Below are 27283 nucleotides of genomic sequence, written 5' to 3'. Positions count from 1 at the left end.
TGACCGCCGTGCAGCCTCCCCCCACCCTCCCACCCCAGGCCTACCTATAGCAGGTTAGGGTGCCTTGCCTTGTATTTGTGTGACAGGTTTGATTGTGCAATTTTATTAATAGGTTAGACAAGGATTTATATGGGATGATTTTAGGTAGGGATGAACCTGTCTCTGGCAAAGGCTGGACTGGACACTCTCCAGAGGTCCCTCCCAGCCCTACTTTTCTGTGATATCCTCTGTTGCCCCTTCCTTTTTCAGTGTATACATGGAACTACTTAAAATGTTAGCAAAGAGGTAATTCATAGATTCATAGATGTAGGGTCAGAAGGGACCTAAGTAGATCATCAAGTCCGACCCCCTGCCCCAGGCAGGAGAGAAAACTGGGCTCATATGACTCCAACTAGGTAATTGTCAAGCCTCCTGTGTTGATTTTAGCATACTGATGTCTCAGTTGTTAAATCATGTCCAGCTTCGCAATGGAAAAGGTGACCCAGTGTCTACAGTGATCTGAGTGGAAAGGCCCCCCCCCCCCCCAATGTGTATGATAATGTGAACTAATGGTTTCCTTTGAGTTTGGACATCATACTACATTATCCAGGTCTTGCAACTATTTAGAAGCTAAAGCAAGCACAGAATATAGCTCATTTTTACTTTAAGCACAGAATTATGTTGAGAGTATAATATTGGTACTCTGTATTTGTCTACAGACAGCCTGGGAATCTCCTGGTATTATCCAAAGTGGTAATTTGAATCTCTAAATTGTGTAAGATTTAGTACCAGATGACAGAAGAAATGTTCTTTTTCCAGAGTGACATTTTACTGTGCTGGCAATGAGTAAAAGCACTTAGGTTGAGATCACTTCATATTAATTGGGGGAGGATTCTGGTAACGGTAGTCTCAGTGATTTGCTTTTCACCTGGGTTAAATTTGATAAGCTTCCTGAAATGGTTCAGTGCCTGTCTTTTTAGCACATTTAAGGAAGGATGACTTAGGGTTCATTGGTGGTGGTGGTGCTGCTGCTGATAGTTGTTCTTATGTCCGCAGTTAAGGAATTTTTACCTTAATATTATTTGTCCTAGTGGTTACTTAATGGAGTGGGATTGTAGCCCATTGTACCCTGGGTTTGGTTTGTCAGTGTCTAAAATATGGGAAGGATGTTTATTAATTTTTTGTATAATCATGCATAAAATGAAGGGAAGGAAGAGATATTGAGACAATGTAAATTGAGCGTTACAGTAAATTGATGCTATTTGTAATTTTGCTACAATTTGGGAAGAAGGCATCTGAAGGGGCCACTAGTCTAGAAAGCGTTGGGATAACCTCAGCTACGTGGTCAGCATTATGCATAGCATGTTCTGAAGAATGTTTTCATAACTGAGATATAAAGCTGAATTTGTTTTTTTACACAATGCTCTTTTTTGACTGGGGAGCCATATCAGACTTCAGTTTCAAAGAAATAGTCCAGCAGTTTTTTTTTAAGTTGTGCGAGAGGCAAGAATTTTGGGGGGTGATATCTTTTACTGGACCAGTTACACGATTGGGATAAAATTAGATGAGCTTTTGCATGCCAGGCATTCTTCTTGTAATTTTTAGTCCTCTTCATACAGTTGGTACACATAGTGTATCTCCCAAGTGTGTTGGGAAAACTCCCAATGAAAGAAAGTTACTTTCCACTTACTGGATTTGACAGACTATGTTGATTTGCTCCTTTACCAGCACCGATTTTTAATATTACTCTGAAAACATGGAAAGGCGCTCCAAGGGCTTTGATTTCTAACATTTGGATCAGTCGGGGGTGTGGGTATGCCTTTAGTGGGAACTATTTTTAGGTAATTCTGTATACCTATGTCAGGAGTTGGTTACATTGCATGAATGTGGATCTGTTGAGGTATTATATTTGAGTCCCAGTTACAGGGGAGTAATTTTCCTTCATCTTCTTGCAGCTATGAAGCTTATGACTGCTCTTGTGAATGTTGCCTTAAACCTGAGTATTCATCAGGATAATACACAGAGGCAGTACGAAGCAGAGAGGAACAAAATGATTGGTAAAAGAGCCAATGAAAGATTAGAATTGCTGCTCCAGAAAAGGAAAGAGGTAAGTAAAAGAACCAAGACTATTCTGCTTGGTATTTAGTTCATTCTTCTCTAAAATGTAAATTAAGAAGTTTTCTGAAAAGTGTATATAGCCTTTGTCATTTATATAATTTTGAATATCTGAATGTGTTCCCTGGGTGTAGTTTTAATTTAATTTTAGCCTATGTTCAACCATATGTCCATAGTGGAAGAAAATTAATTAATTCGACCAAAAAAGATAAAGTTTAATATTTTTAAAATATTACATGGTTTTGTGGTTAAAGTATGATGATGGAAACAAATCAGTCCTGTGGAATCTATGTGACCTCAAGCCTTAATACTTAAAGTAAAGCTCCATTTTCAGCTGTTCTTGCAGGAGCTAACTTCTGCACACGTGCGATGGTAGTTATTTTCAAAGATATATGTGGTTCATCACTACACAGCACACAGATTTTGGCTATGTGTAGAATAAAGAACTATTAAAAAGGGGATCTGGGCACTCCCCAGTTGAACTGCACATTACTTGTTTTAGCCATAACCACTATATACTTTCTCCTTACTTTTATTCCAACTACTTTCAAGAAACACTGGAATAGGGACTATGCCATCTAGATGCAAGTAGGAAAAACTAGGCAATAATTATTAAAGTAATTTTTAGTAAACACCAGTCAGAAGTATATTGTAATTCTCAAAGCAAGCATTAGGCCCCACAAAATGCATAGTTAAGGTTATACTTTAAAGAAATCTAAACAGAATAAGGTATGGGAACTAGGGGTACACAGGTATTTTTAGGGCTGATACTTATAGCCAATTTTTAAGGAGGCATATCGGCTGATACTGACCCAATTTCTGATATGCAGCCTGGCAACTTGAAGAGCTTCATGCAGCTGGTAAGTCTGTTGTGGTGGAAGGGAAGGGGGAAGTGAAGGGGTGTGGGAGTGCAGATTAAGGGTCTGCAGTGAGGGAAGGAGTGGGGCTGGGGCAGGCACTGCCCAGTCAGGGCAGGGCAGGTGCAGGATGGAGCCATGGCCTCTGGGAGGGGGGGCTCCCAGCACTATGCACACCCTGGGAGTCCACAGGAGTGGGAGGGCTTGTGCCCCGGATCTGCGCGGGGTGGATTGCAGCTGTGGGTTGGGGCTGGGGCAGCGCCGGGCTACTCCTGGCTGGAGTTGGGCCAGGCTGCACTCAGGGTGGGGTGGGTGGTGTCAGCACTGGGAGGGGGCTACCAAGGGGCTTCAGCACCCCAAAATTTGCCATAGCACCCACTCCCAGCACCACTGCTGCCTGCCCTGCTGCAAGCGCAGCAGTGGGAGCTGCCCCATCCCCTCCTGGACAAGCTGTGGCTCCAGCCAGTGCTCCACCCTGCCCTTCCACCCTTCCCCTCCCCTCTGCCCTTCCACCACAACATACTTACCAGCTTCATGCAGCTCTCCCAAGTTGCCAGTGTGTGCTTCTCACTGCCTATGTGCCGCTCTGCGGCTACGCACATGCACAGGCCATTTATTGGCCACAGCAGGCCGATTTCCGATGCAGACAATTTTCTTTATATTGGTGCCAATCCAATAGCAGACCAATGTATCGGTGTACCTGTAATGGAAACACATATCAGGCACTCAAAAAAACATCTGCCTCTAGCCTGCAGTGATGCAATGCAAAATCAACAATCATGAATAAAGGCAGTTAGTGTATATGGTCTCAGATTAGGGTAAATTGATTGTGAAAGACATACTTTTTAAAATTGTTTTCCCCACATTGTGTCACTACAGGGCAGAGATTATGGTTCTTTGGTGCTTTCATTGTGCATCTCTTGGATTTCATATAAGGGTTTCACAAATCTTATAATGCATGATCTGCACTTAGTTGCATCATCTTTGAAATGCTGACCTTTACACAACTTAATATAGTTTTTTTGTCTGACCATTTCTGTGGATTCTTTAGTAATAGTTAGGGGTACACTGATACATTAGTCTGATATTGGATCGGCACTGATATAAAGAAAATGGGCTATATCAGAAATCAGCCTGATGGAGCCCATAAACGGCCCATGCATGCACACGGGCACCACACAGCAGGTAGGTAGCGAGGAGCACAGCTCTGCAGCTGGTAAGTCTGTTGTGGTGGGAGGGGAGGGGCATTGGGGGGCAGTTCAAAGCCCTGCAGTGAGGGAGGGAGTGTGGCTCGGGCTGGGGCTGGGGCAGGCGCTGCTCAGCCAGGACAGGGTGCAGGATGGAGCCGCAACTTGTCCAAGTGGCATGTGCTGGGGAGGGGGGCTCTTGCCAGTGCATGTACCCTTGGAGGGGGTGCCCCCAGATCTGGGTGGAGCAGGGCAGGGTAGGCTGCTGCTGTGGGCTGGGGCCAGGGCTGGGGCTGTGCTGGGCGCTTCCTGGCAGGGGGGCTAGGCCAGGCTGTGCTTGGGGTAGGAGAGGGGTCAAGAGGGCTATGGCGAATTTTGGGATGCTGCCGCCACCCCACCCGAGTGCAGTGCGCCTGGCTCAGCCCCCACCAGAAAGAGCCTGACACGGCCCCAGCCCCAATGGCAGCCACCCCGTGCAGATCTGGGGGCACACGCCCCTTCCCATGCCATCTGGGGGTGCACTAAGCAGCAGGAGCCACCCCTGCCTTCCCTGCGCACTCCGGATGAGCCATGGCTCCGTCCCACGCCTCGCCCCAGCTGGGCAGCACTAGCCCTAAGCCCTGCCCTAGCCCCACTCCTTCCCTCACCACAGGGGGGGCCTTGATCTGCACCCCTTCCCACCCCCCTCCCTTTCCATCACAACAGACTTATGCATGCAGCTTTTTGTGCTGTATTAGAAATCGGATCGGTATCAGTCAGTATACCTCCTTAAAAATTAGAGGCATTGGTATCATCCCCAAAAATCTCTATCAGTGTACCCCTAGTAATAATTACAAATTCATACATTAACACAATTAAAGATGACCTAAAAGAATGCTACCATGCAGCATGTATAGTGATCTGTAGATATGCAGAGTCAGTTTTAAATCTATTTTTTTTTATGTTTTAAAAGTAGATTTGCTTCATCAAAGCAACCACGCCACACTCCATGGTTTGTTCATTTATTTATGTATATCTATTTTGACTCTCCAGAGGAGCACAAAGCAACTGAGCTGTACTGGTGAATCTGGCTAGTACGTTGTAGTTGACATAATGCTTTTATGGTGCTGTAGGAAGAGGAGCCAAGGGGGAGGCCTCATTATTGAACATTTGGACACACGCAATACGTTTATTACATAGTAAATTGCCATTGCTGCATTGTGAAAGGGGAGTGGACACACAAAACACACAGTCCTACCAGATATAAAATCGCTTGGATCCAGGGTAAAATTACCCCTTGAAACAATGTGCATTGATTTTACTAAAATACTACATAGCAGGTGTGGCTGCTGCCCAGTCATTTTCATTCTGAGGTAGCTGTTTGCTTAGTGCAGACTTATTTTCCTGCCTCTCATTGGCCAGGCTCTGTAAAATCACACTTACTGTGCACTGCCATCTTAGGGGAGCTCTTTGTGTCTGCATCTTACTGCTAACAAAACATTAAAATGTGAGGTAAATTACTCCATAGTAACCATATCATAAGTCCATACCCTGTGTCTTAGTATCTTTGAACCTTAAGGATGACTACTGTGCTCTTGCCTTTGTTCCTTCAGCAGTGCTTCTTGATTGATACTTCATAGAGCTGCGGTAGTAGAGTCCTGGGGAACCTTTGAGATGCTGATGTTCAGTATAGTACAGGGCCATGGAATATTTTAAGAAACAGTGACAAACTGGGTCAAGTATCTGACAAATCAGAAGTATTCATCCAGCTCGTAAGGCTTTATGAATGGACTGTAAGGTGGATAGAAAACTGGCTGAAGCATCAGGCTCAGAGAGTAGCAATCAATGGCTCAATGTTTAGTTGGCAGCTGGTATCAAATGGAATCCCCCAGGGATGGGTCCTGGGACTGGTTTTGTTCAATGTCTTCATCAACAACCTGGAAGATGGCATAGAGTGCACCCTCAGCAAGTTTTCAGATGGCACCAAGCTGGGGGTAGTAGTAGATACGCTGAAGGGTAGGGCTAGGGTTCAGAGTGACCTAGACAAATTGGAAGATTGGGCCAAAAGAAATCTCGTGAGGTTCAGCAAGGACAAGTGCAAAGTCCTGCACTTAAGATGGAACAACCTCATGCACCGGTACAGACTGGGGGCTGACTGGCTGGGCAGCAGCTCTGCAGAAAAGGACCTGGGAGTTGCAGTGGATGATGAGCTGAATATGAGGCATCAGTGTGCCCTTGTTGCCAAGAAGGCTAACAGCATCCTGGGCTGCACTGGTACGTGTGTTGCCAGCAGATCAAGGGAAGTGATTATTCCCTTCTGCTCTGGTGATGCCACATCTGGAGTACTGTGTTCGGTATTGAGCCCCACAATACAGAAAGGATGTGGACCAATTGCAGAGAGCCCAGCAGAATCCAAAAATGGTAAGGGAGCTGGGAGACATGACTTATGAGGAGAGGCTGAGAGAAATGGGTTTATTTAGTCTAGAGAAGAGAAGACTGAGGGGGGCTTTAATTCAGAAGAGGATGGAGCTGGATTCTTCTCAGTGATGATAGAACAAGGAGCAATTGTCTCAAGTTGCGGCAAAGGAAGTTTAGGTTATATATTAGGAAGAATTTTCTCACTAAGATGGTAGTAAAATATTGGAACAGGTTATCCAGAGAGGTGGTGTTTGGAGGTTTTTAAGATCTAGCTAGACAAAGCTTTGGCAGGAATTATGTAGTTAGGGCTGGTCCTGCTTTGAGCAGGGTATTGGACTAGATGACCTCCTGAGGTCCTTTCCAACCCTCATTTTCTATGATTCAAGATAAACATCCAGGAGATTGACCCATTATAACTAATAAAATTTGGTACATGTCAGGAGGCTGTAAAAGGAGGGGAATAGAAGGATAGCATTGGTTGCATAGTTGTACAAGTAAGATAGTACACTGATGAGCCTGGTATAAGAACCTATACATGATATAACAGGTAAAATTACCTCTGATATCACAGTGGCCCCACTTATACCCGAGTTGGTGACCAGTTCTTGTCTGTAGCATCTATATACATCCAAATTAGATTTAGCATTTGTTAAGAGCTTAGCTAATTTACAATTCAGTTTCTTCATATGTAGCCTAATAGATTTCAATGAATTTTAAGTATATAAAAGGTTTTAAGAGTCTGTGCTACACTTTCTAGTCATACTGTACTAGGGTCATCTTTAGTTCCTCTTGAGTCTACCTCCTGCGATGGTAGACCTAGCTTCCTGCGCTTTATTCTAGGACTGGGCTTTGGGTATAAACCCTACAGTTTTCTAAATGTTTTTATGTGAGAAGCCAAGTTCATTTTCACACACACACACAAACCTGTTCACTCTAGGGAGTTTTTATCAATGACAAAGTGACTAAAACAGCCTATTCAGAAGAAAACATTGTTTATTTGTTCAAAGGTAACACCGCGTGTCAGGAGAAGGGTAAAATAATAAAGGAATTTCACTGCACTTCTTCCTTGATTTTCTCTTTGCATGCTTTCCATGCATCATTCTGTGCCTTCTCCAAGCCTGATCCACCTGTAAGAGATGTAAAAATGCACTTCAGGAATGCATGAAAAACCTACAATATACATGAAAGTTTGCATTACTGCAAAGTTGTAGTAGCATAGTTGGAAAAAAACAGGTATCAGTACAGGGCAAAATGTTTAATAGATTAATGCTTATTACTAGTTAGGTGTGGAAAATGAGCCCTGACTGGAAAAGAGTACCACTCTTCAGCAAGTCTTGCCCTGGGACGACCAAGTCACTCCTTAGCAGCTGTCTGGATGCCACCATACTCGCCCCCTCTGGCCTCTCAGGGTCTCACCCTATTGTCTTGCCTACCAGTTCTTGATGGATTGGGAGTCTGCCTCTACAGGGTGGAGGGGTGAGGGGTTGCTTTGTGTCCCAGATCCTTGTCTGGGCTGAGGCCCCCAGGCCTTATCCACTTTACTGTAGCTGGGCCCCTCTGACTGAGGTCCACTGTCCCAGCACCCTAGGCTCCCAGGTCCCAGCTCCAGCCTTGCTCTTCATGAGCTCTGGGGTCCCCAGCCCCTGTTTCACACTTCACGCGCTCTGGGCCCCCTGGCCCTGGTCTTGCCCTTTGTGAGCTCTGGGCTTGTGCCCTCAGTCTTTTCTACCACATTACAGTTCTTCAGCTGATAGCAGCACTTCTTTCCAGTTGCTGTTTGCAACCTTCAGGCTTGTTGAGGTTTGTGGCTGGGCCTTCATGCTCCCAGCCTTAGCCCCCTCTTTGAAGGGTTTAAGACCTGGAATGCCCCTGGCACCCTTCTTGGTGGCTTCCTTGTCCCCTGCAGCCACAACCTGACCCTCCAGTTCAAACTTCAGTGCAATGCAAAATATGAGCATCTGCTCACAAACAAAATGTTTACCCCTGCAACCCTGGGTTAGTGTCACACCATGGTAGCAAGCTACAACATAAGGCCAAAATACTTTGGACCAGTGATGACGGGGCTTCCTTGCAGCTCCCCACAGTTTGGAGTCATTCCTCTTTGGCTGGTCAGGCCTCAGCCACAGTCCTAGCTTTATAAGGCCTCTAACCCCCTCTCTGCGTCACCTGCCCCACCACTTGTGGCCCAGGCCTGTCAATCACTGTCCGCACTGTGCTGGCCTCACCTGGGGCCAGGTGCCCATTTTAATGAAGGGCCCTCTGCCACTAATAGTCTCTCCAGAGGGCTGGACCCAGCCAGCTGCTCCCTGACTCCTCCTCCTCTTTAGTGGTGAGGTAGGGGCCCCATTTCATGCTCTCCCAAGTATTGCCTGCTCCACTTTAAAAGCTATCCTTTGTGGGGATGTTCTAACCAAAAGGATGTTGCCATCGAGACAGCAGTAAAAGATTGCTCTGAATATAGCAGTTGAACAATTTGGCCAAAAAGATGAGCAGCAGAATAATTAATAATCCTGACATGTTAAATTGATTTCATAGGAATTAGAGTTCAGTGCTTACTATTCATATTTTTTAGAGCTTTGCAGTCTGTTTGCAGAGTCAGGGAGGCAAGCCTTCAAATGTGGGCCCCTAAAGTTAAACATTTCAACCACCATAAATAAGCATTCTGATTTTTGTAAAGATACTATAATGCCTTCAGCTCATGCTGAGTTCAAAGAGATTTATAGATGCCTTGCACCTCTGAGCTCTAGGTCCAGTTTTAGGCAGTTAACTTCTTAAAATACAGGCCCTCATTTTGATATAAAAATAGATATTCTGCATCATAGCTCTACTGCAAAAGCTGTATCCTGTATCTAATTCCATGATGAAGACACAGAATATCCAGTTGCTCCTGAATAGCCTCCTTTCCCACTGGATATCCCTGCATCAATGAGATGTTCATTATTACTGAATCCTTTTCTTGCCTATTTCTGTATAATGTCCCCTCGACCTGCCTGCCTATAGCTATTCTCCTACCTGTTAATTTAATTTTCCAAAGGGGGAATGGCTAGGAAGGCTATAGAAATTAATATAAAGGCTGTAAAAATGTATGTGCACAAGCAGTGTTTCCTTCAAAGGTGGTTAAGAAGCATCCAGGGGCAGTGATAATTCATACCTACCACTGAGGGAAGGGGAAACACCAGCACATGCTAATGATGGACAAATATTTGAAAAGTGTGTGCCAGTTTAGCAGGTCACCTGGGGGTTTGCACCTGTGTCCTCACCTGCCATATTAGTATATGCTGAACACAAAAAATCACCCATTACAAAAAGATAGGTTACCAACTAGGCTGACAAAGGCTGCTTTACTAGATGAATCTGGTGAAGTCCTTGATCAGCACCTGTCTGGTAGAGTAAAAAGAAATGAGATAACTCTGAAAATGTAGGTGCAGCTGTGATTGGTCCTCACGGTGATTAGAAGGGGAATACCCACTGGTGAGCTGGGCAGAGCTGGCAGTTGCAACACAGGTGCTTTCTTTCATTTGTGCCAGTAACCTGGCTCATGATGGGGAAATTGCGACAGTCTAAGAGTAGCCTTTTTCTTCAGCAGCTGGATGAGAACATAGGAGAGATCAGGAGGGGAGGGAGCAATGAGGCAGTACTCCCCCACACTTCCCCAAACCAGGGTGACCTGAGGACTGGGAGGAGAGGAGCAACAATTGCTCCTTATGCCTTTCCCAGACTGGGCTCACCCCTGTCTGAGGAAGGCAAGGGGAGCAAGTTAGAATGGGTGGCTGTAGGCTGGAATTACCTGTACACTCCTTCTCTCAAAAAAATTCTAGTCTCTGTGCTCCCTGGGCCTGTTGAGATAAGAAAGACTGTCATGTAAAGTGCTGGAAACATATCTCATTTCACCACATTTGCCTGCGATCTCAGCACCATCACCGCTGTTTGTTGCAGTGGGCAGTTTCCCCTGTTTTCTGCAGATGCTACTGCCACTCAGCATAGTGGCAGATTAGTAAGGTCATTTGCAGCCAGCCACAAATGGAAAAGATTTATGGGAAACGTGGGGGATGATCCACTTCAGCTCCTTCCCCTCATCTACCCCAGGGATCAGCAACCTACAGCCTGTGAAGCTTTTGGATCTGACCTGTGGAGCCATGACTTTAGCAGGAGGGGTCTCTGCCTGTGATGAGCTACAGCTGGGTGCCAAGGACTTTGACAGAGGGAGAGCTATGCCCACACTGCACTGGGCAGCACGGAGGGGTATTCTTCCTGCACTGTACTGCATCTGGGTGGCAGGGAGAAGTGACCAAGATGACTGTGTCCCGGCACCTGTCTACCTCACACTCAAGATGGGTCATTTTGGCCCCCTGCCAGAAAATCTTGCCAATCCTTGATCTGCAACAAGGATGGCCAACCTGTGGCATGGGTGCTACAAGTGACGCAGGCAGCCTCTATGTGTGGCATTTATTACACTGGGGAGGAGCCAGGCAAGTACGGTGGCAGAAAAGGCAGGGAGCAGCAAGCAAAGCATTATATCAATTAATGGTTCGTGTCAAAAGTTCTCAAGGAAATGAATCCTCACCTTCTTGGATTTTAGTTCCCCTTCAGAGTGGCCAGACTTCTGTGTCCATCTCCAGTCTCATTGTTCTTCTCTCCCTACATCCTATATCGGTTGATTAAGCCACATTTATTTGTGCTGGTTGTCTGGGATCTGGCTTTTTTTTGTATGAGAGCTGAAGTCAGCAGATACAGAGACAAGCAGAAACTACCACCTTGTCCCATTGAGAGTTCACTGTGTATTTTAAGGTCTTATAATTGGTCTGCATCTGACAATAAACTGTAGTACCTGTCCTTGAAATCATGCCTATAACCTTAACCCTTTGTATATTTCCATCTTTTGGCACATGCATGGGCTATATTCATCTAGCTGTGCCCTTTGCACCTCTTCCTTGTTTGTAATCTATAATGCATGTGCCAGGGCAGTTGACAAGCTTTTAACAATTAGCTCCTTTTTGTTTCAGTTTTCCCATGTATAAAATAAGAGTGATGCAAAAATGTTCTGAACTATTAAGTTGGAAGGCACAACGGAAATGCAGAATATTATGAAAACCTAACAGTTCCCTAGGAGAAATCCTCTGGGCCTGTCTTATGCACAGCGTCAGACTCGATAATCTTACTGGTCCCTTCTGGCTTTAAAATGTATCCATGAAAAATAATATTCATTAATATACACTAATAGAAATTCTGTGTCATGCCTTCTTACTGGAGGCGTGAAAAATTTGCACTGTACAGTATCCTACTTTGATATTGAGATATGCCACGAATGATAAAAGGCAGAGATAATGCCCTCCTTAATGGAGAAATGATGGTCTTGTGTCTTAATAGCAGTTCTGCTCTGAAAAATAATTATATAACACTACTGCCTTCTGCTCAGCAAGACTACTTTTTCTGTAGTCAAATAGCATATTTTTACTTTAGTGACAAAAATGAGGCTTTTTTGCTTTATCATGATCCTTGTCTGGTCTACATCTAGTTTGTAGATTGATCTGTTGGCTAGGTGGTATGATTTTTACTGATATATTTAAAACAGTATAGTCCCCAGAATGGATGCATTTGTACTAGTATATTGTTCTTGCAGCCATTTAGCTTATTTCCCTTTATTTGCAAGAATAAACTGCACCAATATAAACACATAATAACTGTGCCCACACCCAGAGGGAATTCTACTAAGAGCCTTGTGTGTGCAGATGACAACCAAGTTTTACAGAGCTAGTACAGCTAAATGGAGTGAGCTAGATTCCACACAGTTGCTAAATCTGAATTAGTTACAATGATAAATCCCTATTACAGACTTCTAAATAAGGCAAGTGAACTGAAAGACATAATTTTGTCAATAGGTTCTTTTTTTCCCCCCACTAATAATGACATGTAAGAGATGAATAGCTCTTTCTAACTGGGACCATGGAGAGTTTATGTTATTGGCACTTAGAAGAAGAACAGTCTTTTATGTGTAAAATTATCCCATTTGCTATAGAAATCAGTAAGGGAGAATAAACCTGAATCTCTATTGTGAGGATTTTTACAATGTGTTGGCTAGGTGCAGGTGTCTGGAGAGCTAGCCTCAACATGCAGCATCGAAGGCCTACTTCTGAAAAAGCTTTTCTATTTGGCAAAGCACATTTACCAGTAAGCGTATGCATTGCAGGCACTGGTATTTAAGCATGTGTTTAAACTTAAGAACATACTGAAGTGTTAGAATTAAGAACCTAAGTTTGGAAAAATTCCTAAAATCCATAACTAGTCTTCTTTATAAGGTCCCTGGCAGATGTGCAGTTAAAGGCACTATGGGAACTGTGACCCCCACAATAGGTCTTCCTGCCATGCCACACATATATAACAGGAAGCATGATTGTAGGATCAAGAACAAGGTCCCATCATGCCATATTGCTGGTTCAGGGGGAACCTGGGATCCTAATTTCAGGCTCCCCCTGCACTGACAAGTAGCAGGCTCCTGCAGGTGGAAACCCCATTAGCTGATCTGGGGTTCCCAGGCATGGGGGAGCACCACGCCTCCCTGTGGAGCCCCATCGGCTTATTTGGACTCCTAGCCATGGATACCCACCACACCTCCTTTGGCCAGGAGCCCTGTCAGCTGATTTGGCCCTGAGCTGCAGGGTCACAACACATACTCCTACCCTGTCAGCTGATCCAGACTCCAAGCTGTAGGGGTACAATGGAGCCCTTAACTCCAGCTGCATCCCAAAGCCAGCTGATTGCAGCTCTAGGGCACATCTGATTCCTCAACTCCAAGGGCACGTGCTCTGGAGGTTGGGAGCTACAATCACTGTGTCCACACATTCAATTAATGGCATAGTGGGAACCAGCCATAAACTTATTACATATTTTGTGTAATAACTTTGTGGCTTGTTTATTGTTTTATCGTGCCATTAACTGCATTAATGTGTGGCTGGGTAACTTCTTAAGATATGATTTATTGGTTAATTGTGTCTTGAATGTAGCATGTGCTAGGGGCCTAAGTGGCCTGATTTCCAGAGCTTCCAAGTACCAGCAGACCCTTTACTTAAATGGCAGGTGAGATTCATTAGCATGACTAAACATGTAATCTTTTCTTTCCTACAGTTCCTTAGCTAAGAAATAGAGATGATAGCACCTATGTCTGAGCTTAACTTTCATTATTGTTTGTATAATGTGTTAATCTCCTTCCACAAAGGTGGTGTGTGTGTACAAAATATTATTATTAAGAGCGATAGAGAAAAAAGGAAATGTTTATCTAATATTGTTGAATTAAGTGTTCTTGGGAATAAGGTATGTGGTGCTATATAATGATTCTCAATGTGATACCAGTATGCTAGTCTGTAATATTAGTGATCTCTTGTTTGTTTGTTTGTTTTTTGCAGCTACAAGAAAATCAAGATGAAATCGAAAATATGATGAACTCTATTTTTAAGGGTATATTTGTTCATAGATACCGGTAAGAAAATGAAAAATAAAATAGGCCATGCTTGCTGAATTTAATGATAAATATTGATATTGATAAAATTTATGTTGATTTTTCCCCTGATATAACATTTTAGATATCTTACAAACAAAATTAAAGATGTTAAAAGCAGTGAGGTTAAGAAAGAAAATCTAGTTGTTCCTGTTTTGGTCTGTATATTGAAATTACTTTTACCAATAAGTAGCAACATGTGGGGAAAAAATATGAAAAACTGAATCAGTTTTGGCCCTGAGCCAAACTATTCATGTAAGTTTGGACTACAACACAAAAACATCATAATAAAGATCACAAGGTCATTGTGTGAAATGATGAGACAAGAGTTAAGGTTGATCAGGTCCTTTCATTGTATTTTCACGACTTAATGTCCTGGATGTCTGTTAAATTTAACCTTAACACTGAATTTCTTGAGTTTGTAATGCTTGTTTTAATTATAGTTTCAAAGTGTTATAACAGTTTTTATCTTTAAATTACTGATGTACACTCTAAATTTTAATTCATATTTATCATTGTATTTTTGTTAGATGATGTCTTTGAGTTTTTTAATTACTAAGAATTACAGGCACGAGCATTAAATGAGAAACCAAATCAATTTTTATCATTTTTTTAAATTATTTGAAAATAAGCAGTATTCATCTCATGTCTCTTAAAATTATTTCAGGGACAGATAATCCAACAGGTTGTTGTAGCATTGCACCACTTTGAGCAGTATTAATCAGTCGGAGTATAATGGCCAGTTAAAATTTTTTTTTGGCATCCTTGCATCACGGAGTAGCTCAGAGAACCTGCATTACAGTGGTGAAATCTAGTCCATATTTTGCAACTGACTCATTTATCTAAGAGTTTTTTTAACAATGTAATTATTTATTGAAAGAACATGTAGGTAATTTTGCCAAGTTTGTTTGCAAAACATTACATTGTGAGAATTAATTCTTTCAGTCATAAAGGAATAGATATTGTTCAAACTTAAAATTCTGTTTATTTATAAAAATCTTGAGATGAAGTGGCCAGGAAGGAACCTGGAGTGGATAAAGTATGTTCTCTGGGAGTGTGTATGAGCAGAAGCATGGGACTATACTGGAGCTGATACCAAAAAGAGAGAAATAAACCTTTCTCTTGTAGTAGCAACATAAAAGATTTGGTAGGTTTTCTTGTTTTGTTGGAGGAGCAGCTTTTAAATTTTGCCTATTGGCCCATGCTTTCACCATTGTGTTGAGGAGTTGCTACATCTGCCACTTCTGGTAAAGGACAGCAGAGAGAAGTAAGCTGAGCGCTGGGCATAGGTCTCTCCTGACAGCCCATATTTCTGCTTTAAATTATTGCCAATATCAAGAAACTAACCGAGTAGTATATGATGATAGTGCTGTGGGGAAGGAAGATGTCTGGTGAACAAGAAGACAAAATCTTCTCTAAAGTACAAAACAGTGGGTGTGTGATTTGTGTACTTAATGTTGGATCTGTGATGAAGTCCCACCTTAGAGATGTGCTATATAGGTTATAGCAGTGCATTGAGAAGAGTCATAGGCCTCATACAGACATTTTCACTGCTCTCCCAGGGCAAACCACGAGTGTACAGATGCTCAGCATTTTCTTCCAGGGTAAAAATGGCTGCACCAGGAGAAAAATAACCTGAGAAAACCAGGAATATATCACACCCAGGAGTTTCTCCTGGGAGAGCAAATGTCTGTACATGCCATGGCTTTTCTCAGAAGAGAACATAGGTCTCCATAATCCCCTCACAGTGAGGCAGTGTGTCACTTGCTGGACTCTGCTACTCCATTAGGGAGCAGAACACACCCTTTTCACAATCCCAACAGTATGCTGTAGGGAAAAAACAGACTGACTATGAGCAGTCTGGGTCAGCCAATCAGGGCTGCCCTGTGCACTACTGCCATCTGTCAGCAGAGAGACTAAGAAAGCCTGCAGAGCATAAAGAGATAGGTTTACAGGGGCAGAGGGGGTGGTGGTCTCTGGCTGTGTACTGTTAGCCATGCAAGCTCTCTACTGGGAAAATTTCTCTACCAGGAGAGCAAACCTGGGAGAATTCTCCCAGATTATTTAAATGTTTGTATCCAGCTATAAAAGGCATCTGCCAGCCTCTGAAGCTCTTACCTATTCTACAAGAAGTTCCCAAAACTTCTCAATTCCTCTGTAGCCCCTAGGAGAGAGAGAATATCACATACTCAGCTGCCAATAATATGTGGACAACATCATCAAAATTCAGGCATCAGTGGGTATGCCGATGCTGATGGGACATTAAGTCTCATCCATTTGCCTGTAGCCAAATCCTTGAAGGGTTCTTTCCTTAGATAGTCAAAATGGCCTGTGGATGTGTGGAGTCTTTTTACATTCCTTAGTCCACATAACTGTTGTTATGATCACAAAAAAGTTTTTTCTTTCTATAACTAGACGGGCAGCTGTGTCCTATTTTTTTAGCTTAAAATTCTGCTATAACATTCCATGCATTGGTGACCTTCAGCCTTGATTTATTAAAATGCAGACTCTTAGGTTGATGCTGACCTTAAAAACGTTCAGCAGTTCACTATACATTGTCCTATTAAAAAAACAGAACTTGGTTATCATGGGTTAGACATCTTTTTTATCAACATATATGCCGATGACCTGATTCTGTAGATGTAACATGGTATTTTAGCAGCCCCGTTTTATTTTCTTTTGCCATTACTTGCTCAGCTCCTTAGATGTGTATTCCTGTTAGGCAGTTGAATTGTGAGTGGTAAGGAATGTAGGTCATGTATATTAAAATCTACACTTGCATTTTCAATGATCATGAAACATATACTGAAGTCCATTGTCAGAAAATAAATGTCAGAAGTTCTGTGCCTGGCAAATATTGCTATGCTATGATTCATCAGAGTTGGGTGATAGGTTAAGGCACAAGTCAAGTATTATTTACTGTAACTAAGATTGCAAAGAAAATCTCTTTGTTCTGGGTTAATCATGTCAGAATAGTCTCAATTTGTAGAGTGTCCTGACTTCTAAATACTCAGCTTTTGAGTCTTAAAACACTTGGAAAAGCCACTGTGTAAAAATGTCACTTCATTGCACAAAGCTATTCTTTTATGCAACATTCTTGTTCAGAGTGATACTACTGAAAATCCAAACTAATTCATCTGAAATATAACTGAGATAATTTAGTCCATTGTTGACATTTAAAACATTATCTGCTTGTTTTAGTAATAGAAAATGGTTTTTACCACTCTCCCAATCTTTTTTTTTTTTTCTTTTTTCCTTCTTTAACTTTATAGGAGCTAAGACATCCAGGAGAACTTGAATGGAATTTTATTCCATCTTGCTTAAAAGTTCTAATTAGTTACACTTATCCAGTGTTATTAAGGAAGTTGTATTTGAAGAACTGCATCAGAAGGCAGAATGTGACCTCAGAAACTCTTATTGCTGGTGATCATAGAGAAAGAACAAGATCTGATTTGCTAACAGTTGGTTGAACACACTTGATTTGGAAATTTTTGAGAGGTGATAAACACTGAAACCTTATGATGATTTTTTTTTACCTAGTTTTCAGAGTAAGTCAGTGTTTGGCATTAATTGTAGGATTTTTTTCTATTTAATTTCCTAACTCTTACTTTTGGACAAGTAAAGCCTATACCATATTAAATCAGTGTTTGGAAAGGAAAATGTTCACCTAGTTGCTAAAGCAGTATTGTATAGATCTGGAAGTCTAAAGTTTAATCCCAGCTATGCCTGCAGTTGTCAAAGATTCTTCCTGCTATTTTATTTAGTCCACAAGTACTTTATTTTTAGGGTCTATTATGTGTGATTTGCATGGGTTTCTTTTTGTCTTTTTCTTGTTTTTGACACAGTTTTGTTGTGTTGTGACAAAGCCATCAATTCATTTCTTTGAACATTGCCTAAAAATTGGTGTGGTGACCCACTGCACCTCATGTTTAATATTCATGTGATAAAACAGATAAATAACACTGGGAAAGGTTCTGCCCCATCAAGAACAGGGGTCTAGGGTAGAACATATGAGGGTCTCTCATGCCTGCTCTCCCACTCGGCAAACAAAGGAGGGGCTTTGTTTGGGAGTTGTTAGGGTCATTGCGGCTTTACCCTGCCTGATCTTCCAAAGAAACTTGTGAAAGAGAAGAATTGGATTTAAGGTATTCAGAAACCCTTTAAATCCGTCACAGAGAGAAGCCTTTGTAAGAGAGTATGATCTCTTGCCCTCTCTAAAGCAAAGCTTAATAGCATTTTCATTCTGGTTGGTTGTGAAGAGCTGTATGGGGACTGCCTTACCTTAAAGAAAGAGCCCAGAGAATGGAATCTACCTGAAAATAATTTGTACGGTGCAGATTGCTCCCTTAGGTGACCTCCAGGTCAGGTTCACTTTGGGGGAGACCAAGGACCACCAGTATTGAGGCTGAATGCACCTCTTACAAAAATGCCTGGCTTCCTAACAGAGGAAACAGTGTCTTGTTTGCTGATCTGGTGTGTGATAGTGGTGTTGTCCAATGGGATCTAGGCAGTGATGCTTTTTAACAAGAAAAGGAAAGTTTTACAGACTAAAGCTTTACCTGGACACAAGAGAGCAGGTTGACTTCCAAAAGGCCTTTGATCTAGTATTCCATAATGTCCTTGTGAGAAAATTGGAGGATTGTGGGCTTAATTCCAAGAAAGTCAGGTGGGTGAAAAACTGGCTGCAGGACAGAATCCAGAGTGTTGTAGTGAGATCTGTGTTATCCTGGTGAGAAGTGGGCAGCGGTGCCCCACAGAGATCGGTGCTCCATCCAGTACATTTGAACATCTTTAGTAATGATTTGGATGTGGGAGTGAAGAGCTTGCGGACAATACCAAGTTATGGAGGAACGTGGTCATGCTTGAAGATAGGCTACGATTACAGGCACACCTAGACAGGCTAGCAAGGTGGGCAAATCCGAACCTGATGAAGTTCAATATCCAGAAATGTAAAGTGCTCCACCTCGGGACAAGCGACCCCCCAACACATCTACAGGCTTCTCAACACCAAACTGACTAGCACCACGAATGAAAGAAACGTGGGGGTAGTAGTAGACCACAGTATGAATATGAGCTGGCAGTGCAATGCTGTAGCCAGTAGGACAAATAATAGTCTGGCGTGCATCAATCAGTGCATCTCCAGCAGAACCAAGGAGGTGATTCTTCCACAAGTCATACGAGGAAAGGCTGAAGTATCTGAGACTCTTCAGCCTGAGGAAAAAAAAGGCTGAGAAGGGGACCTGGTAGCAGCTTACCACTATAAGTACATCAAGGACTCAGTGTGCAGCTGTTCACCAGGGCACCCAAGGGGAAAACCAGGAATAATAGCCACAAACTCCTGATTCAGGCTCAGCATTTCCTGTGAGGAAAAACTTCTTCACAGTCAGTGTCCAGACTGGAATTAGCTCCCTCCAGAGGTGGTGTAATCACCTACCCTGGAAATCTTCAAAAGGAGACTAGACAGTCACCTTGCCATGGTCACCTGACCTCCAGTTATCTTCCCTGCTTGGTGCAGGGGGCTGGACCTGATGATCTTCCAAGGTCCCTTCCGGCCTTACAATCTATGAAATAAATTAATTACTTTGAGCTCCAGAACTGATCTCCTTTTAACTTGTACCTTTATGGACTTCAGTTAAAGTTCCCACATCCTGTATGTCACCAGAGTTGCCACCTAAAACTGTTGGGAATTCTGCCTAGTGTAGGGATAATGGGATAGTCACTGAGACAGTAGCAGGTAGGTTACTGTGATCCCTGCAGAGTTGATAAATCAGAGTCGGCCTTGCAAATGTGCTGATGAGAGTCTAGCTTGAGGCTTCACCCATTTGCAGACTGCCTCGTGAACTAGATTTCCAAGGCATAATCTGACTGTTGAATATATTTGTGGATATGGTAGTAGATCAGAGATGAGACACAGGTTGGATTTGTTCAGTGATTCTCAACCAGGGTCAACTGGTAAGTGTGCAAACATGAATCACAAGATAAACCCAGAGATTTCAAACAGGAATTCATGGTGTTAAAAACATTCTGACTTGTTATGGTCTTTCTGAGTTCCTTGCAGCAGCTGAATTGCTTTAATAATTTTCTGTAGTCAAAAACAAGTAAAGAGTAAGAGCTGGCATTTTCCAAGGGGTGCTTCAAGCCTAATGAGGGTTGTCTTGAGTCTAAACCAGTTGAGAACCTCTGGTTTTGTTGATAAGCTTGTAGAAGTTGGGATTTTATGACCATTCCTGTAAATGCAAGACCAGTATTTCAGTTATTTTTAAGCTGACATCGAGTCCCAGGAGATTAAAAAAATTCATATGATTTCCATGAATCTGCTGTGTGACAGTATGGAAGGATACATCCTGAAAGTCATGAACCAGTCTTATGGATCTAAGGAAAGGATGATGGAAGCCAAGAGTTTCTCCCTTAACTACAACTACCTAAAAATTATTGACCACTTTTTAAAAGCATCTGTGTCATAATCTGGCATGGATATCCTTTACTTTGGGGGACTCAGAAATAACTGGACTAGAAAACACTGATTTTGAATTCCTAGGCTCCTGATTGAATGAAGGGAAGGCATTTGTGAGAAGCATTACTAAACAAGGAAAGAAAAGTAGGATGAGAGCTTAGCAAAGACTGGAACTGGGTGGAGAAAATTCTGATTGTTTTGAGCACGTTCTGGTTTAAGTTAGTGGGAGCCAAAGTCTGGAAAGAAGGGGAGAGGTGGTTATCCAGAAGGAATGGTCATGGATTCTGGATCTGCCATAGAGTGTGCTCCAAGGACGTATCATTGACTTGCTGCGTCTTGGCAGATGAAAAAGGTGTGGAGCCAGAGGTTGAAGACAAATTCTTCCATGAGATAAGTAAGGTTTCTCTCAAGAATTCTTCCAGAGCCTCAGTGCAGGCTTCCCTCTGCATTGGCACTAATATCTGAACAGTTTTTGTCTTAGTGGCTTATGAATGGAGGGCCAGGGTGCATAAGGTTGTTCTTGAGCCATTTAGTGTGTATGAAGCATACTCAGTTCATGAGATGTATAACTCTGAGACTTTAAATGGGAGCTCCTCTATTTTAGTAAGGACACATATGGCTGGAGTAGCACAGCTTTTGGCCCTGGGAACACTGTAAGAGAAACAGATTTTCAGCTGAGTAACTTTCCTTTACTTACAAAAACAATTTAAAGATTTTAACGTCAATTAATACATATAGCCACATTCTTGGTTGATTCTAAGTGACCACAGTGGAGTTGCAATGATTTATGTCTGCTGAGAACTTGACCTCATTTATGTTTAAGCTACCTTCTCTCCCATGATACAGCTTTTCTACTGCACATCTGTCTTGCATGTAGTAGAATGGGTTTTATTAAAACAAAAAAGTAACTTTCAGTGACTTAGGTGGAAGGGCAGCTTGGAGCATGTTTTGTAGCAAAGCTTGTAGCTAAACACTTTTTGGGCCTGTTCCTATTCTAATTTGTTCAAGTCCCTGAAAATCTATGAGTCTCCTTTTGTAACACACAGTGATCTTGGCCTTAAGATTAAGTCACAAGAAAAAACAGTGAAAAGGGACAACTCATCAACCTTCTGTACTGACAGGTTTTCAGGGTTCAAACAGGATGGAATAGGATCATACTTAGGCACCTGAATCTATTGACTTGCCTAATAAGATCTGCCTCCTTGTGTTTAACATTGCTTACAGCTTTGGCAGCATATATGTCTTTGGGCTGATGTTTCTCATACTTGGCTCCTTTCTTAGGTTGCTTTTTTCTTTTAGAGTTTGAGAGTAAAAAAATCTACAGTAAAAGCTCTGTTACCTGGCATCCGTGGGGAATAGGGGGTGCCGATTAATTAAATATGCCAGTTATCTGAGAGTTATACTTATGGTTAGCTTTCGCTTGGTACTCTGCTTGTTGATGGAGTATTGGTAGCCATATGTGCAGGCTGGGCGAAATATTCAGCAGTAAAGTCACCATACAGCACAAGCACAACATGATTGTGATGGCAGATGTTTACAGTTGAGACTGCTGGTAGCAACACAGCTCGGCAGCGTCCTGAAGCTTCCGTGAAGAAGAGATCTATGAGAAGCGCATGGCAAGATGCCGGATGGCTATTGGAATTTTTCTGGGTACATGAAGGAATATTTCTATTGGCATCTGTGACAGATGCCTGTTAATAGAGCATTCTGGATGGTAAAGTGCCGGATAACACAGTTTTTACTGTATTTCTAAAAATTGAGCCATGGGAAAATACTGAGCAGGGGGCTGAACTAGATGACCTTGAAAGGTCCCTTCCAGCCCTACTTTCCTATGATTTTGTGTTCAATTTTTTGCAAAATTCTTTTTGAACCTTTATGATAAAATTAACAGGAGCTGCCATTCATAACTGTGTCCTCTTTGTATCTGTGTTATCCTCTACATGTCTTCTATCCACCTTTCATTTGTTTTCATTTTTTTCAATTATAAAATCTTTGTGGGCAAAGACCATCTCTTTCCACCTATCTGTAAAATAGCTAATCTGTTTTAGTTCAGTTGTATAATCTAATATTTGCTAATAAAGGTAAAAGTAAATAATGAGTACTATTTAGAAATATTAGAACAATAAGTTAAATGTTCGTAAATAATAACACATAACAAGTGATAGCAATGTTGGCTGTAAGGCATAAGATATCTTACTGTGTCAGTCTTGGATTCAAAAGAAACACTGCCTACTTAAAAATAATATTGTTCAAAATGTTTCTCCTTAGTTGTTACTGACTTAAAAAGTGAAATTTATTTTCAGATCAGATTTATAATTCTTCAAGTGAATAACTGCATATCCATATGCAGGGGATGAGGTGATGGTGCAGTCTGGACAGTGTAACATTCTTGTAGCTTTGCGTGTTCACAGTACTGTACTCTCATGTCCTTTTCTGTCCCTCTTTCATGACTCTTGAGTGCTTCCTGAGGGTATGACTGCATAAAAGGTCAGAGTGTTTCCAGCTGGCTCAGTTCCTTCCAACTAGAGTTGGACCAGGAACATCACCAGGTCAGTCTGACACAGATTTGTTGGACTTGATTGTTCCATTTCCAACTTACTGTTTTATCTGCTTTCCCAATCTGGTTATTAAGTCTTGTAACTTTATTTGTCCTATTTCAGTGTAATTAGTTATTTTAGTTCTTAATTTTGTTCATATGGTAGAATTGAAGGGAAAGAAACCAGGATTCAAAAGGTGTACTTCTTGCCTTGCGGTATGCCTGGCTTTGGATGTGTATTTTATGGGGAAAGGCCATTTGCCATTGAGATGCTCAAATGCAGTATCTTCACACCAGAAAAAGGAATGGACAGCTGCCTCAGCTCCAGACCTCACTGCTACAGGAGACATTAGCAACTAAACTGTATGATTCTTCACACCAAGGATCCATAACTATGGAAGCCAGCCTCCGCCCTAGCTCCCTCAGTGGGTTAAAAAGCATGGTAAGGCCTAAGGTGGCATTTCAGTGGTTCTGGATGGGTCCGTTCCAAAACCTCAACTACAGTTTTCAAAACTCAAATCCAGATTAGTAGATGTTTGAGGGCAAAAACTATTGCAAATATCTTATTCAAAAAGAAACAAGCTTTCTTGCTCTTATGATAATGCCAGGTAAGACATCTGGGGTCACTTCGGACTTTTTCAGTTCCTGCAGGATTAATGACTGCTGCAGTAGCACACATCCATCATTTTGATCAGCAAACAAATCAGAAATTCTTCAAATGACAGAGTATGTAATGTCCTCAGAAAAGAGAGAGAAAGCAAAGAAAAGGCAGATGAGTGTATTCCTTCTAAATCCCCCTGCTTCCTCTCCTCCCTCCCCACCCCTATAAACAAAGAGAACACAAACTTACTGCTAAACCCATTCTGCTGCAAGTGTAGGCTTCCCCTGAAATATGGAAACTTCATCCCATGAATTTCCCTGCCTTTCTCAGTCCTTCATTTGCCATTTCTATAATTTCTCGTGCAGTTCATCTCAAATCTGAAGTGGAATGCCGATCTAGACCACGATAAACTTGACACTAGCCCTTTTCCTCTTGGAGCATGGTTTGGATATATTGGAGCATAACAGAGACTTTATTCTAGGCATATAGGCCAACAGATTATCCTTCTTCTCAAGGCCATTATGATAGAGAATTTGCGAAAGGGATTCTGATACAACTGGGAGATAGTATCATGGCCCAGGTGACAATATTGGACTTCACATTGATATTGTTAAAGTTACAGAAAAGCTGGAATTAAACAGCTGCATAAGAAACCCCCTAACTGGGGTAAAGGATTTCTTGTATCCTGAATCTGCCTTGCACAGATCTATCTTGTGCACCACTGTAGTAGAAATCATGCTATGTTGTGTTTGTCCTAGAAACAAGGGCCTGTTGAACCATAGCAAGTGACTTTGGATCTAGGTGCTTGACTCCTCATTAGACAGTAATATGGTTGTACCTTCTGCATTTTATTCTTCAGAAGGTATGGTGCAGCTTCATAAACCAATGATGGGAAGGATAGCAGGTGTGCAGTGAAGCTGGCGTTGAAAAGAAGGTGACAGGAAAGGGAAATGCAGGGAAGGGGAGAAGGAAAGAGATGGCTGTAGCAAGCAGCCAACTAGCAGAGCAGTGAATGTTCCATCAAAACTGCAGAACAATTTCATATTAGCCAGAGGGCCCTGCTTTTAGCTGCTGCTTTTGCTGTTCATGCCACCTTTAATCTTGGGTTGTGCCCTCCTGGATGTTTTCCCTATGGCCACGTTTGTGAAGCAGGGGGAGAAGAAAATGCACTCATTTTTAGTTTCTCTAACGGTTTCTTAAAAGCAGTACCTTTCAAATACTTCAGTTCTCTCAGCCACATTCACCTCTGATGTTTCCAGTATGTGATGAAGAACTTGCTATACAGAACAGACCATTGATGATCATTCCTGGAAGAAGAATTTGTATATTATCTTATCACAATTAAGAACAGTTTGTTGGACTTGAGTTCTTTTTCTTTCGGATAAACATCACAATAGTACAAGTGGTCATAGGAGAGCAGTATTTTACATGAACAAGCACAGGAGGTTTGTCATTCTAGCCAGCTATGCACAGAAGCTCTGGCTGTGTTGGACTCATCCATTTGGTACAAAAATTATGACGTAGCTCTCCACCTTGTGGTCAAGGGCAGCATCCTCATAAATCAGCTGAGCAGGGACTGACAATTGGTACATTTGATCACTCAGAAACTCAGTGGAAAATGACATTTCCTCTCCATGGGACATCCAGGGAAAAGACCTGCTGGTATATTTGCAACCAAGGCACAACTTCAAGTATCAGATATTTTGCCAAAGAGTAGAAGCAGACTGCCAGTCCTTATCAGATGCACTTCTACTAGACTGCAGATCAATCTCCTCTTCATATTCCTCCATTTCCTCAAATTCAGAAAGTTATGAAGAAAATATGAAATGTAGTCAGTCTTTTTTTTGATTGTTTACATTTTTCACAGCTGTCACAAAGTGTGTGTCACTTTCTCTCAGCAATTGATCAGTGTAACAGAGGGTTGGATCTGCCAATTTAGACCCACATTCTCTTTATCTGATAGCATGGGCCACAGAATTCTGGAAAACCTGGAAATGTCCTGCTCAGAAAAAGTCAGAAATGTTGTTTTCAATTCCAGGAAACAGCCAGCCTGTTGACATTATAAACTGGAGTGGAAAGGTTTTTCTTTGGAGTCTTCTTGGCAACCGTAAATCCTCTGAATCACGGTGTATGCTCAAGAGATCCATATGACCATCGTACAAAGACCTTCGATGCTTACACCTAGGCAACAGTTTGGAGGAGTGTAACCTGCCCTAGACCTACCCCCGCCCACCCCCATTTAGACCATCAAAACAAAGTCCAAATGCCAGTCCAAGTCCAGAAGTTCAGTGCTGGTTGTAGCTTCTGCCAAAGAACAGCAAATTGAAACAGCTGCTGGCTTCCAAATGCTTCAGCAAAGAGGCATTTCTGTCACGGTGATGTCCCTTAGCCTTTCTCAAACTAAGGAGCACCCACAAGGCAGTGGGGGCTAGGGTTTTGAGACACCCTATACTTGCCTTACTCCGGAGGTTGCAACACTGGTATTTTGTAGGAGCTACCCACCACATTGCCAGCAAACCCTCCAGTCAGATGCAGTTTACAGTCATACACAGGACCCTCTCTGTGGAGTATTTATAATAAACACAGCTTTAATTCCCATTCAGTTTGTGTTGAAGTACCTCAGGGATTTTTTGTATTGCTTGTAACTGAATCTTGCAGCTGTCTCTGCTCTTCATATAATTGACAGTAAGTATTTAGTCATGACATAGTAAAATATTCCTGCAGGAACTGATGAATGCCTGCAGTCTGGTCAGAGAACTTACACCAGCACTAGATGTTAACTAGCTCAAGAAACCTCCCTCTGAACCTCCTGGAGAATATTCCCTATTCTACCTTTTCTATTAAGGCAGCTGTCACCAAGACCATTACGTCTACTACTGGGTGAGGTTAGCTACAAGCTCTTATGGCCATTCTGCTCTTTGCAGCCTTCCACAAAAATGTATCTTTTTCCCACATCCTGAATTCTTTTCCAAGGGAGTAACAGACTTCCATCTCAACTAACCCAGTAACTTGTCCATATTCTTTCCTAAATCATAGAAATATACAGCTGGAAAAGGACCTTAGAACGTCATCTAGTCCAACTCCTTGCTCAAAGAAGTGTCATCTCTGTTTAAACCATCATAGATAAATGTTTGTCTAACCTTTATTAAAAAACTTAAGAATGATGATTCCAAAACCTATCCAATTATCATTTCCATTACTTAATCACCCTAAATCATTCTAATTACAGCTTGATCTATTACTACTTCTCTTGTTTCTTTTGGACACCAAATATAATTGATCACCATCCTCTTTTATAATAACCTTTTTCATATTTGAAGACTGTTAGTAAATCATTTCTTCTCCAGCTTACTTAAATCCAATTCTTCCAACTTTTTCTCATGTTTTCGAGGCCTATAATCATTTTGGTTGCTTTCCTCTGGATTCTTTCTAATCTATACATGTCTTAAATTGCTGTATCTAAAACTGGATATAGTATCCCAGGTGAGGCCTCAGCAATACTAAGGAGTAGCACAGGACTATCCAACTTATTTGCCCCAGGGGCTGGATCCATGGGGATTCTCCCAAGCCAGACGACTCCCCGGTAGAGGTGGGGTAGCAGCTAATCAGCACAGTTGTTGGAACCACTGCACTGGCACAGCTTCAGAGCCCGGGAGAACCCTGCT

The 27283-nt window shown here is 42.2% G+C and overlaps 1 protein-coding gene across 2 annotated transcripts in view; it reads left to right on the top strand.

The window, feature by feature from the left end:
• The window catches only part of STAG1 (STAG1 cohesin complex component), a 305757-nt gene that overhangs the window by 153701 nt on the left and 124773 nt on the right, over nucleotides 1-27283 (top strand). For both annotated transcript variants that reach the window (XM_090051339.1, XM_090051340.1), the window contains 2 exons: nucleotides 1935-2086; nucleotides 13936-14009. In XM_090051339.1, the coding sequence (XP_089907465.1) occupies nucleotides 1935-2086; nucleotides 13936-14009 (226 nt within the window). The remainder of the gene's footprint in view (nucleotides 1-1934; nucleotides 2087-13935; nucleotides 14010-27283) is intronic.

This window comes from Crocodylus siamensis, chromosome 6 (assembly GCF_052110815.1).
Source record: "Crocodylus siamensis isolate JL-2025a chromosome 6, ASM5211081v1, whole genome shotgun sequence".
Lineage (NCBI taxonomy): Eukaryota > Metazoa > Chordata > Crocodylia > Crocodylidae > Crocodylus > Crocodylus siamensis.
The sequence above is the reverse complement of the archived record's forward strand: the minus strand, read 5'-3'. Positions and strand labels throughout refer to the sequence as shown.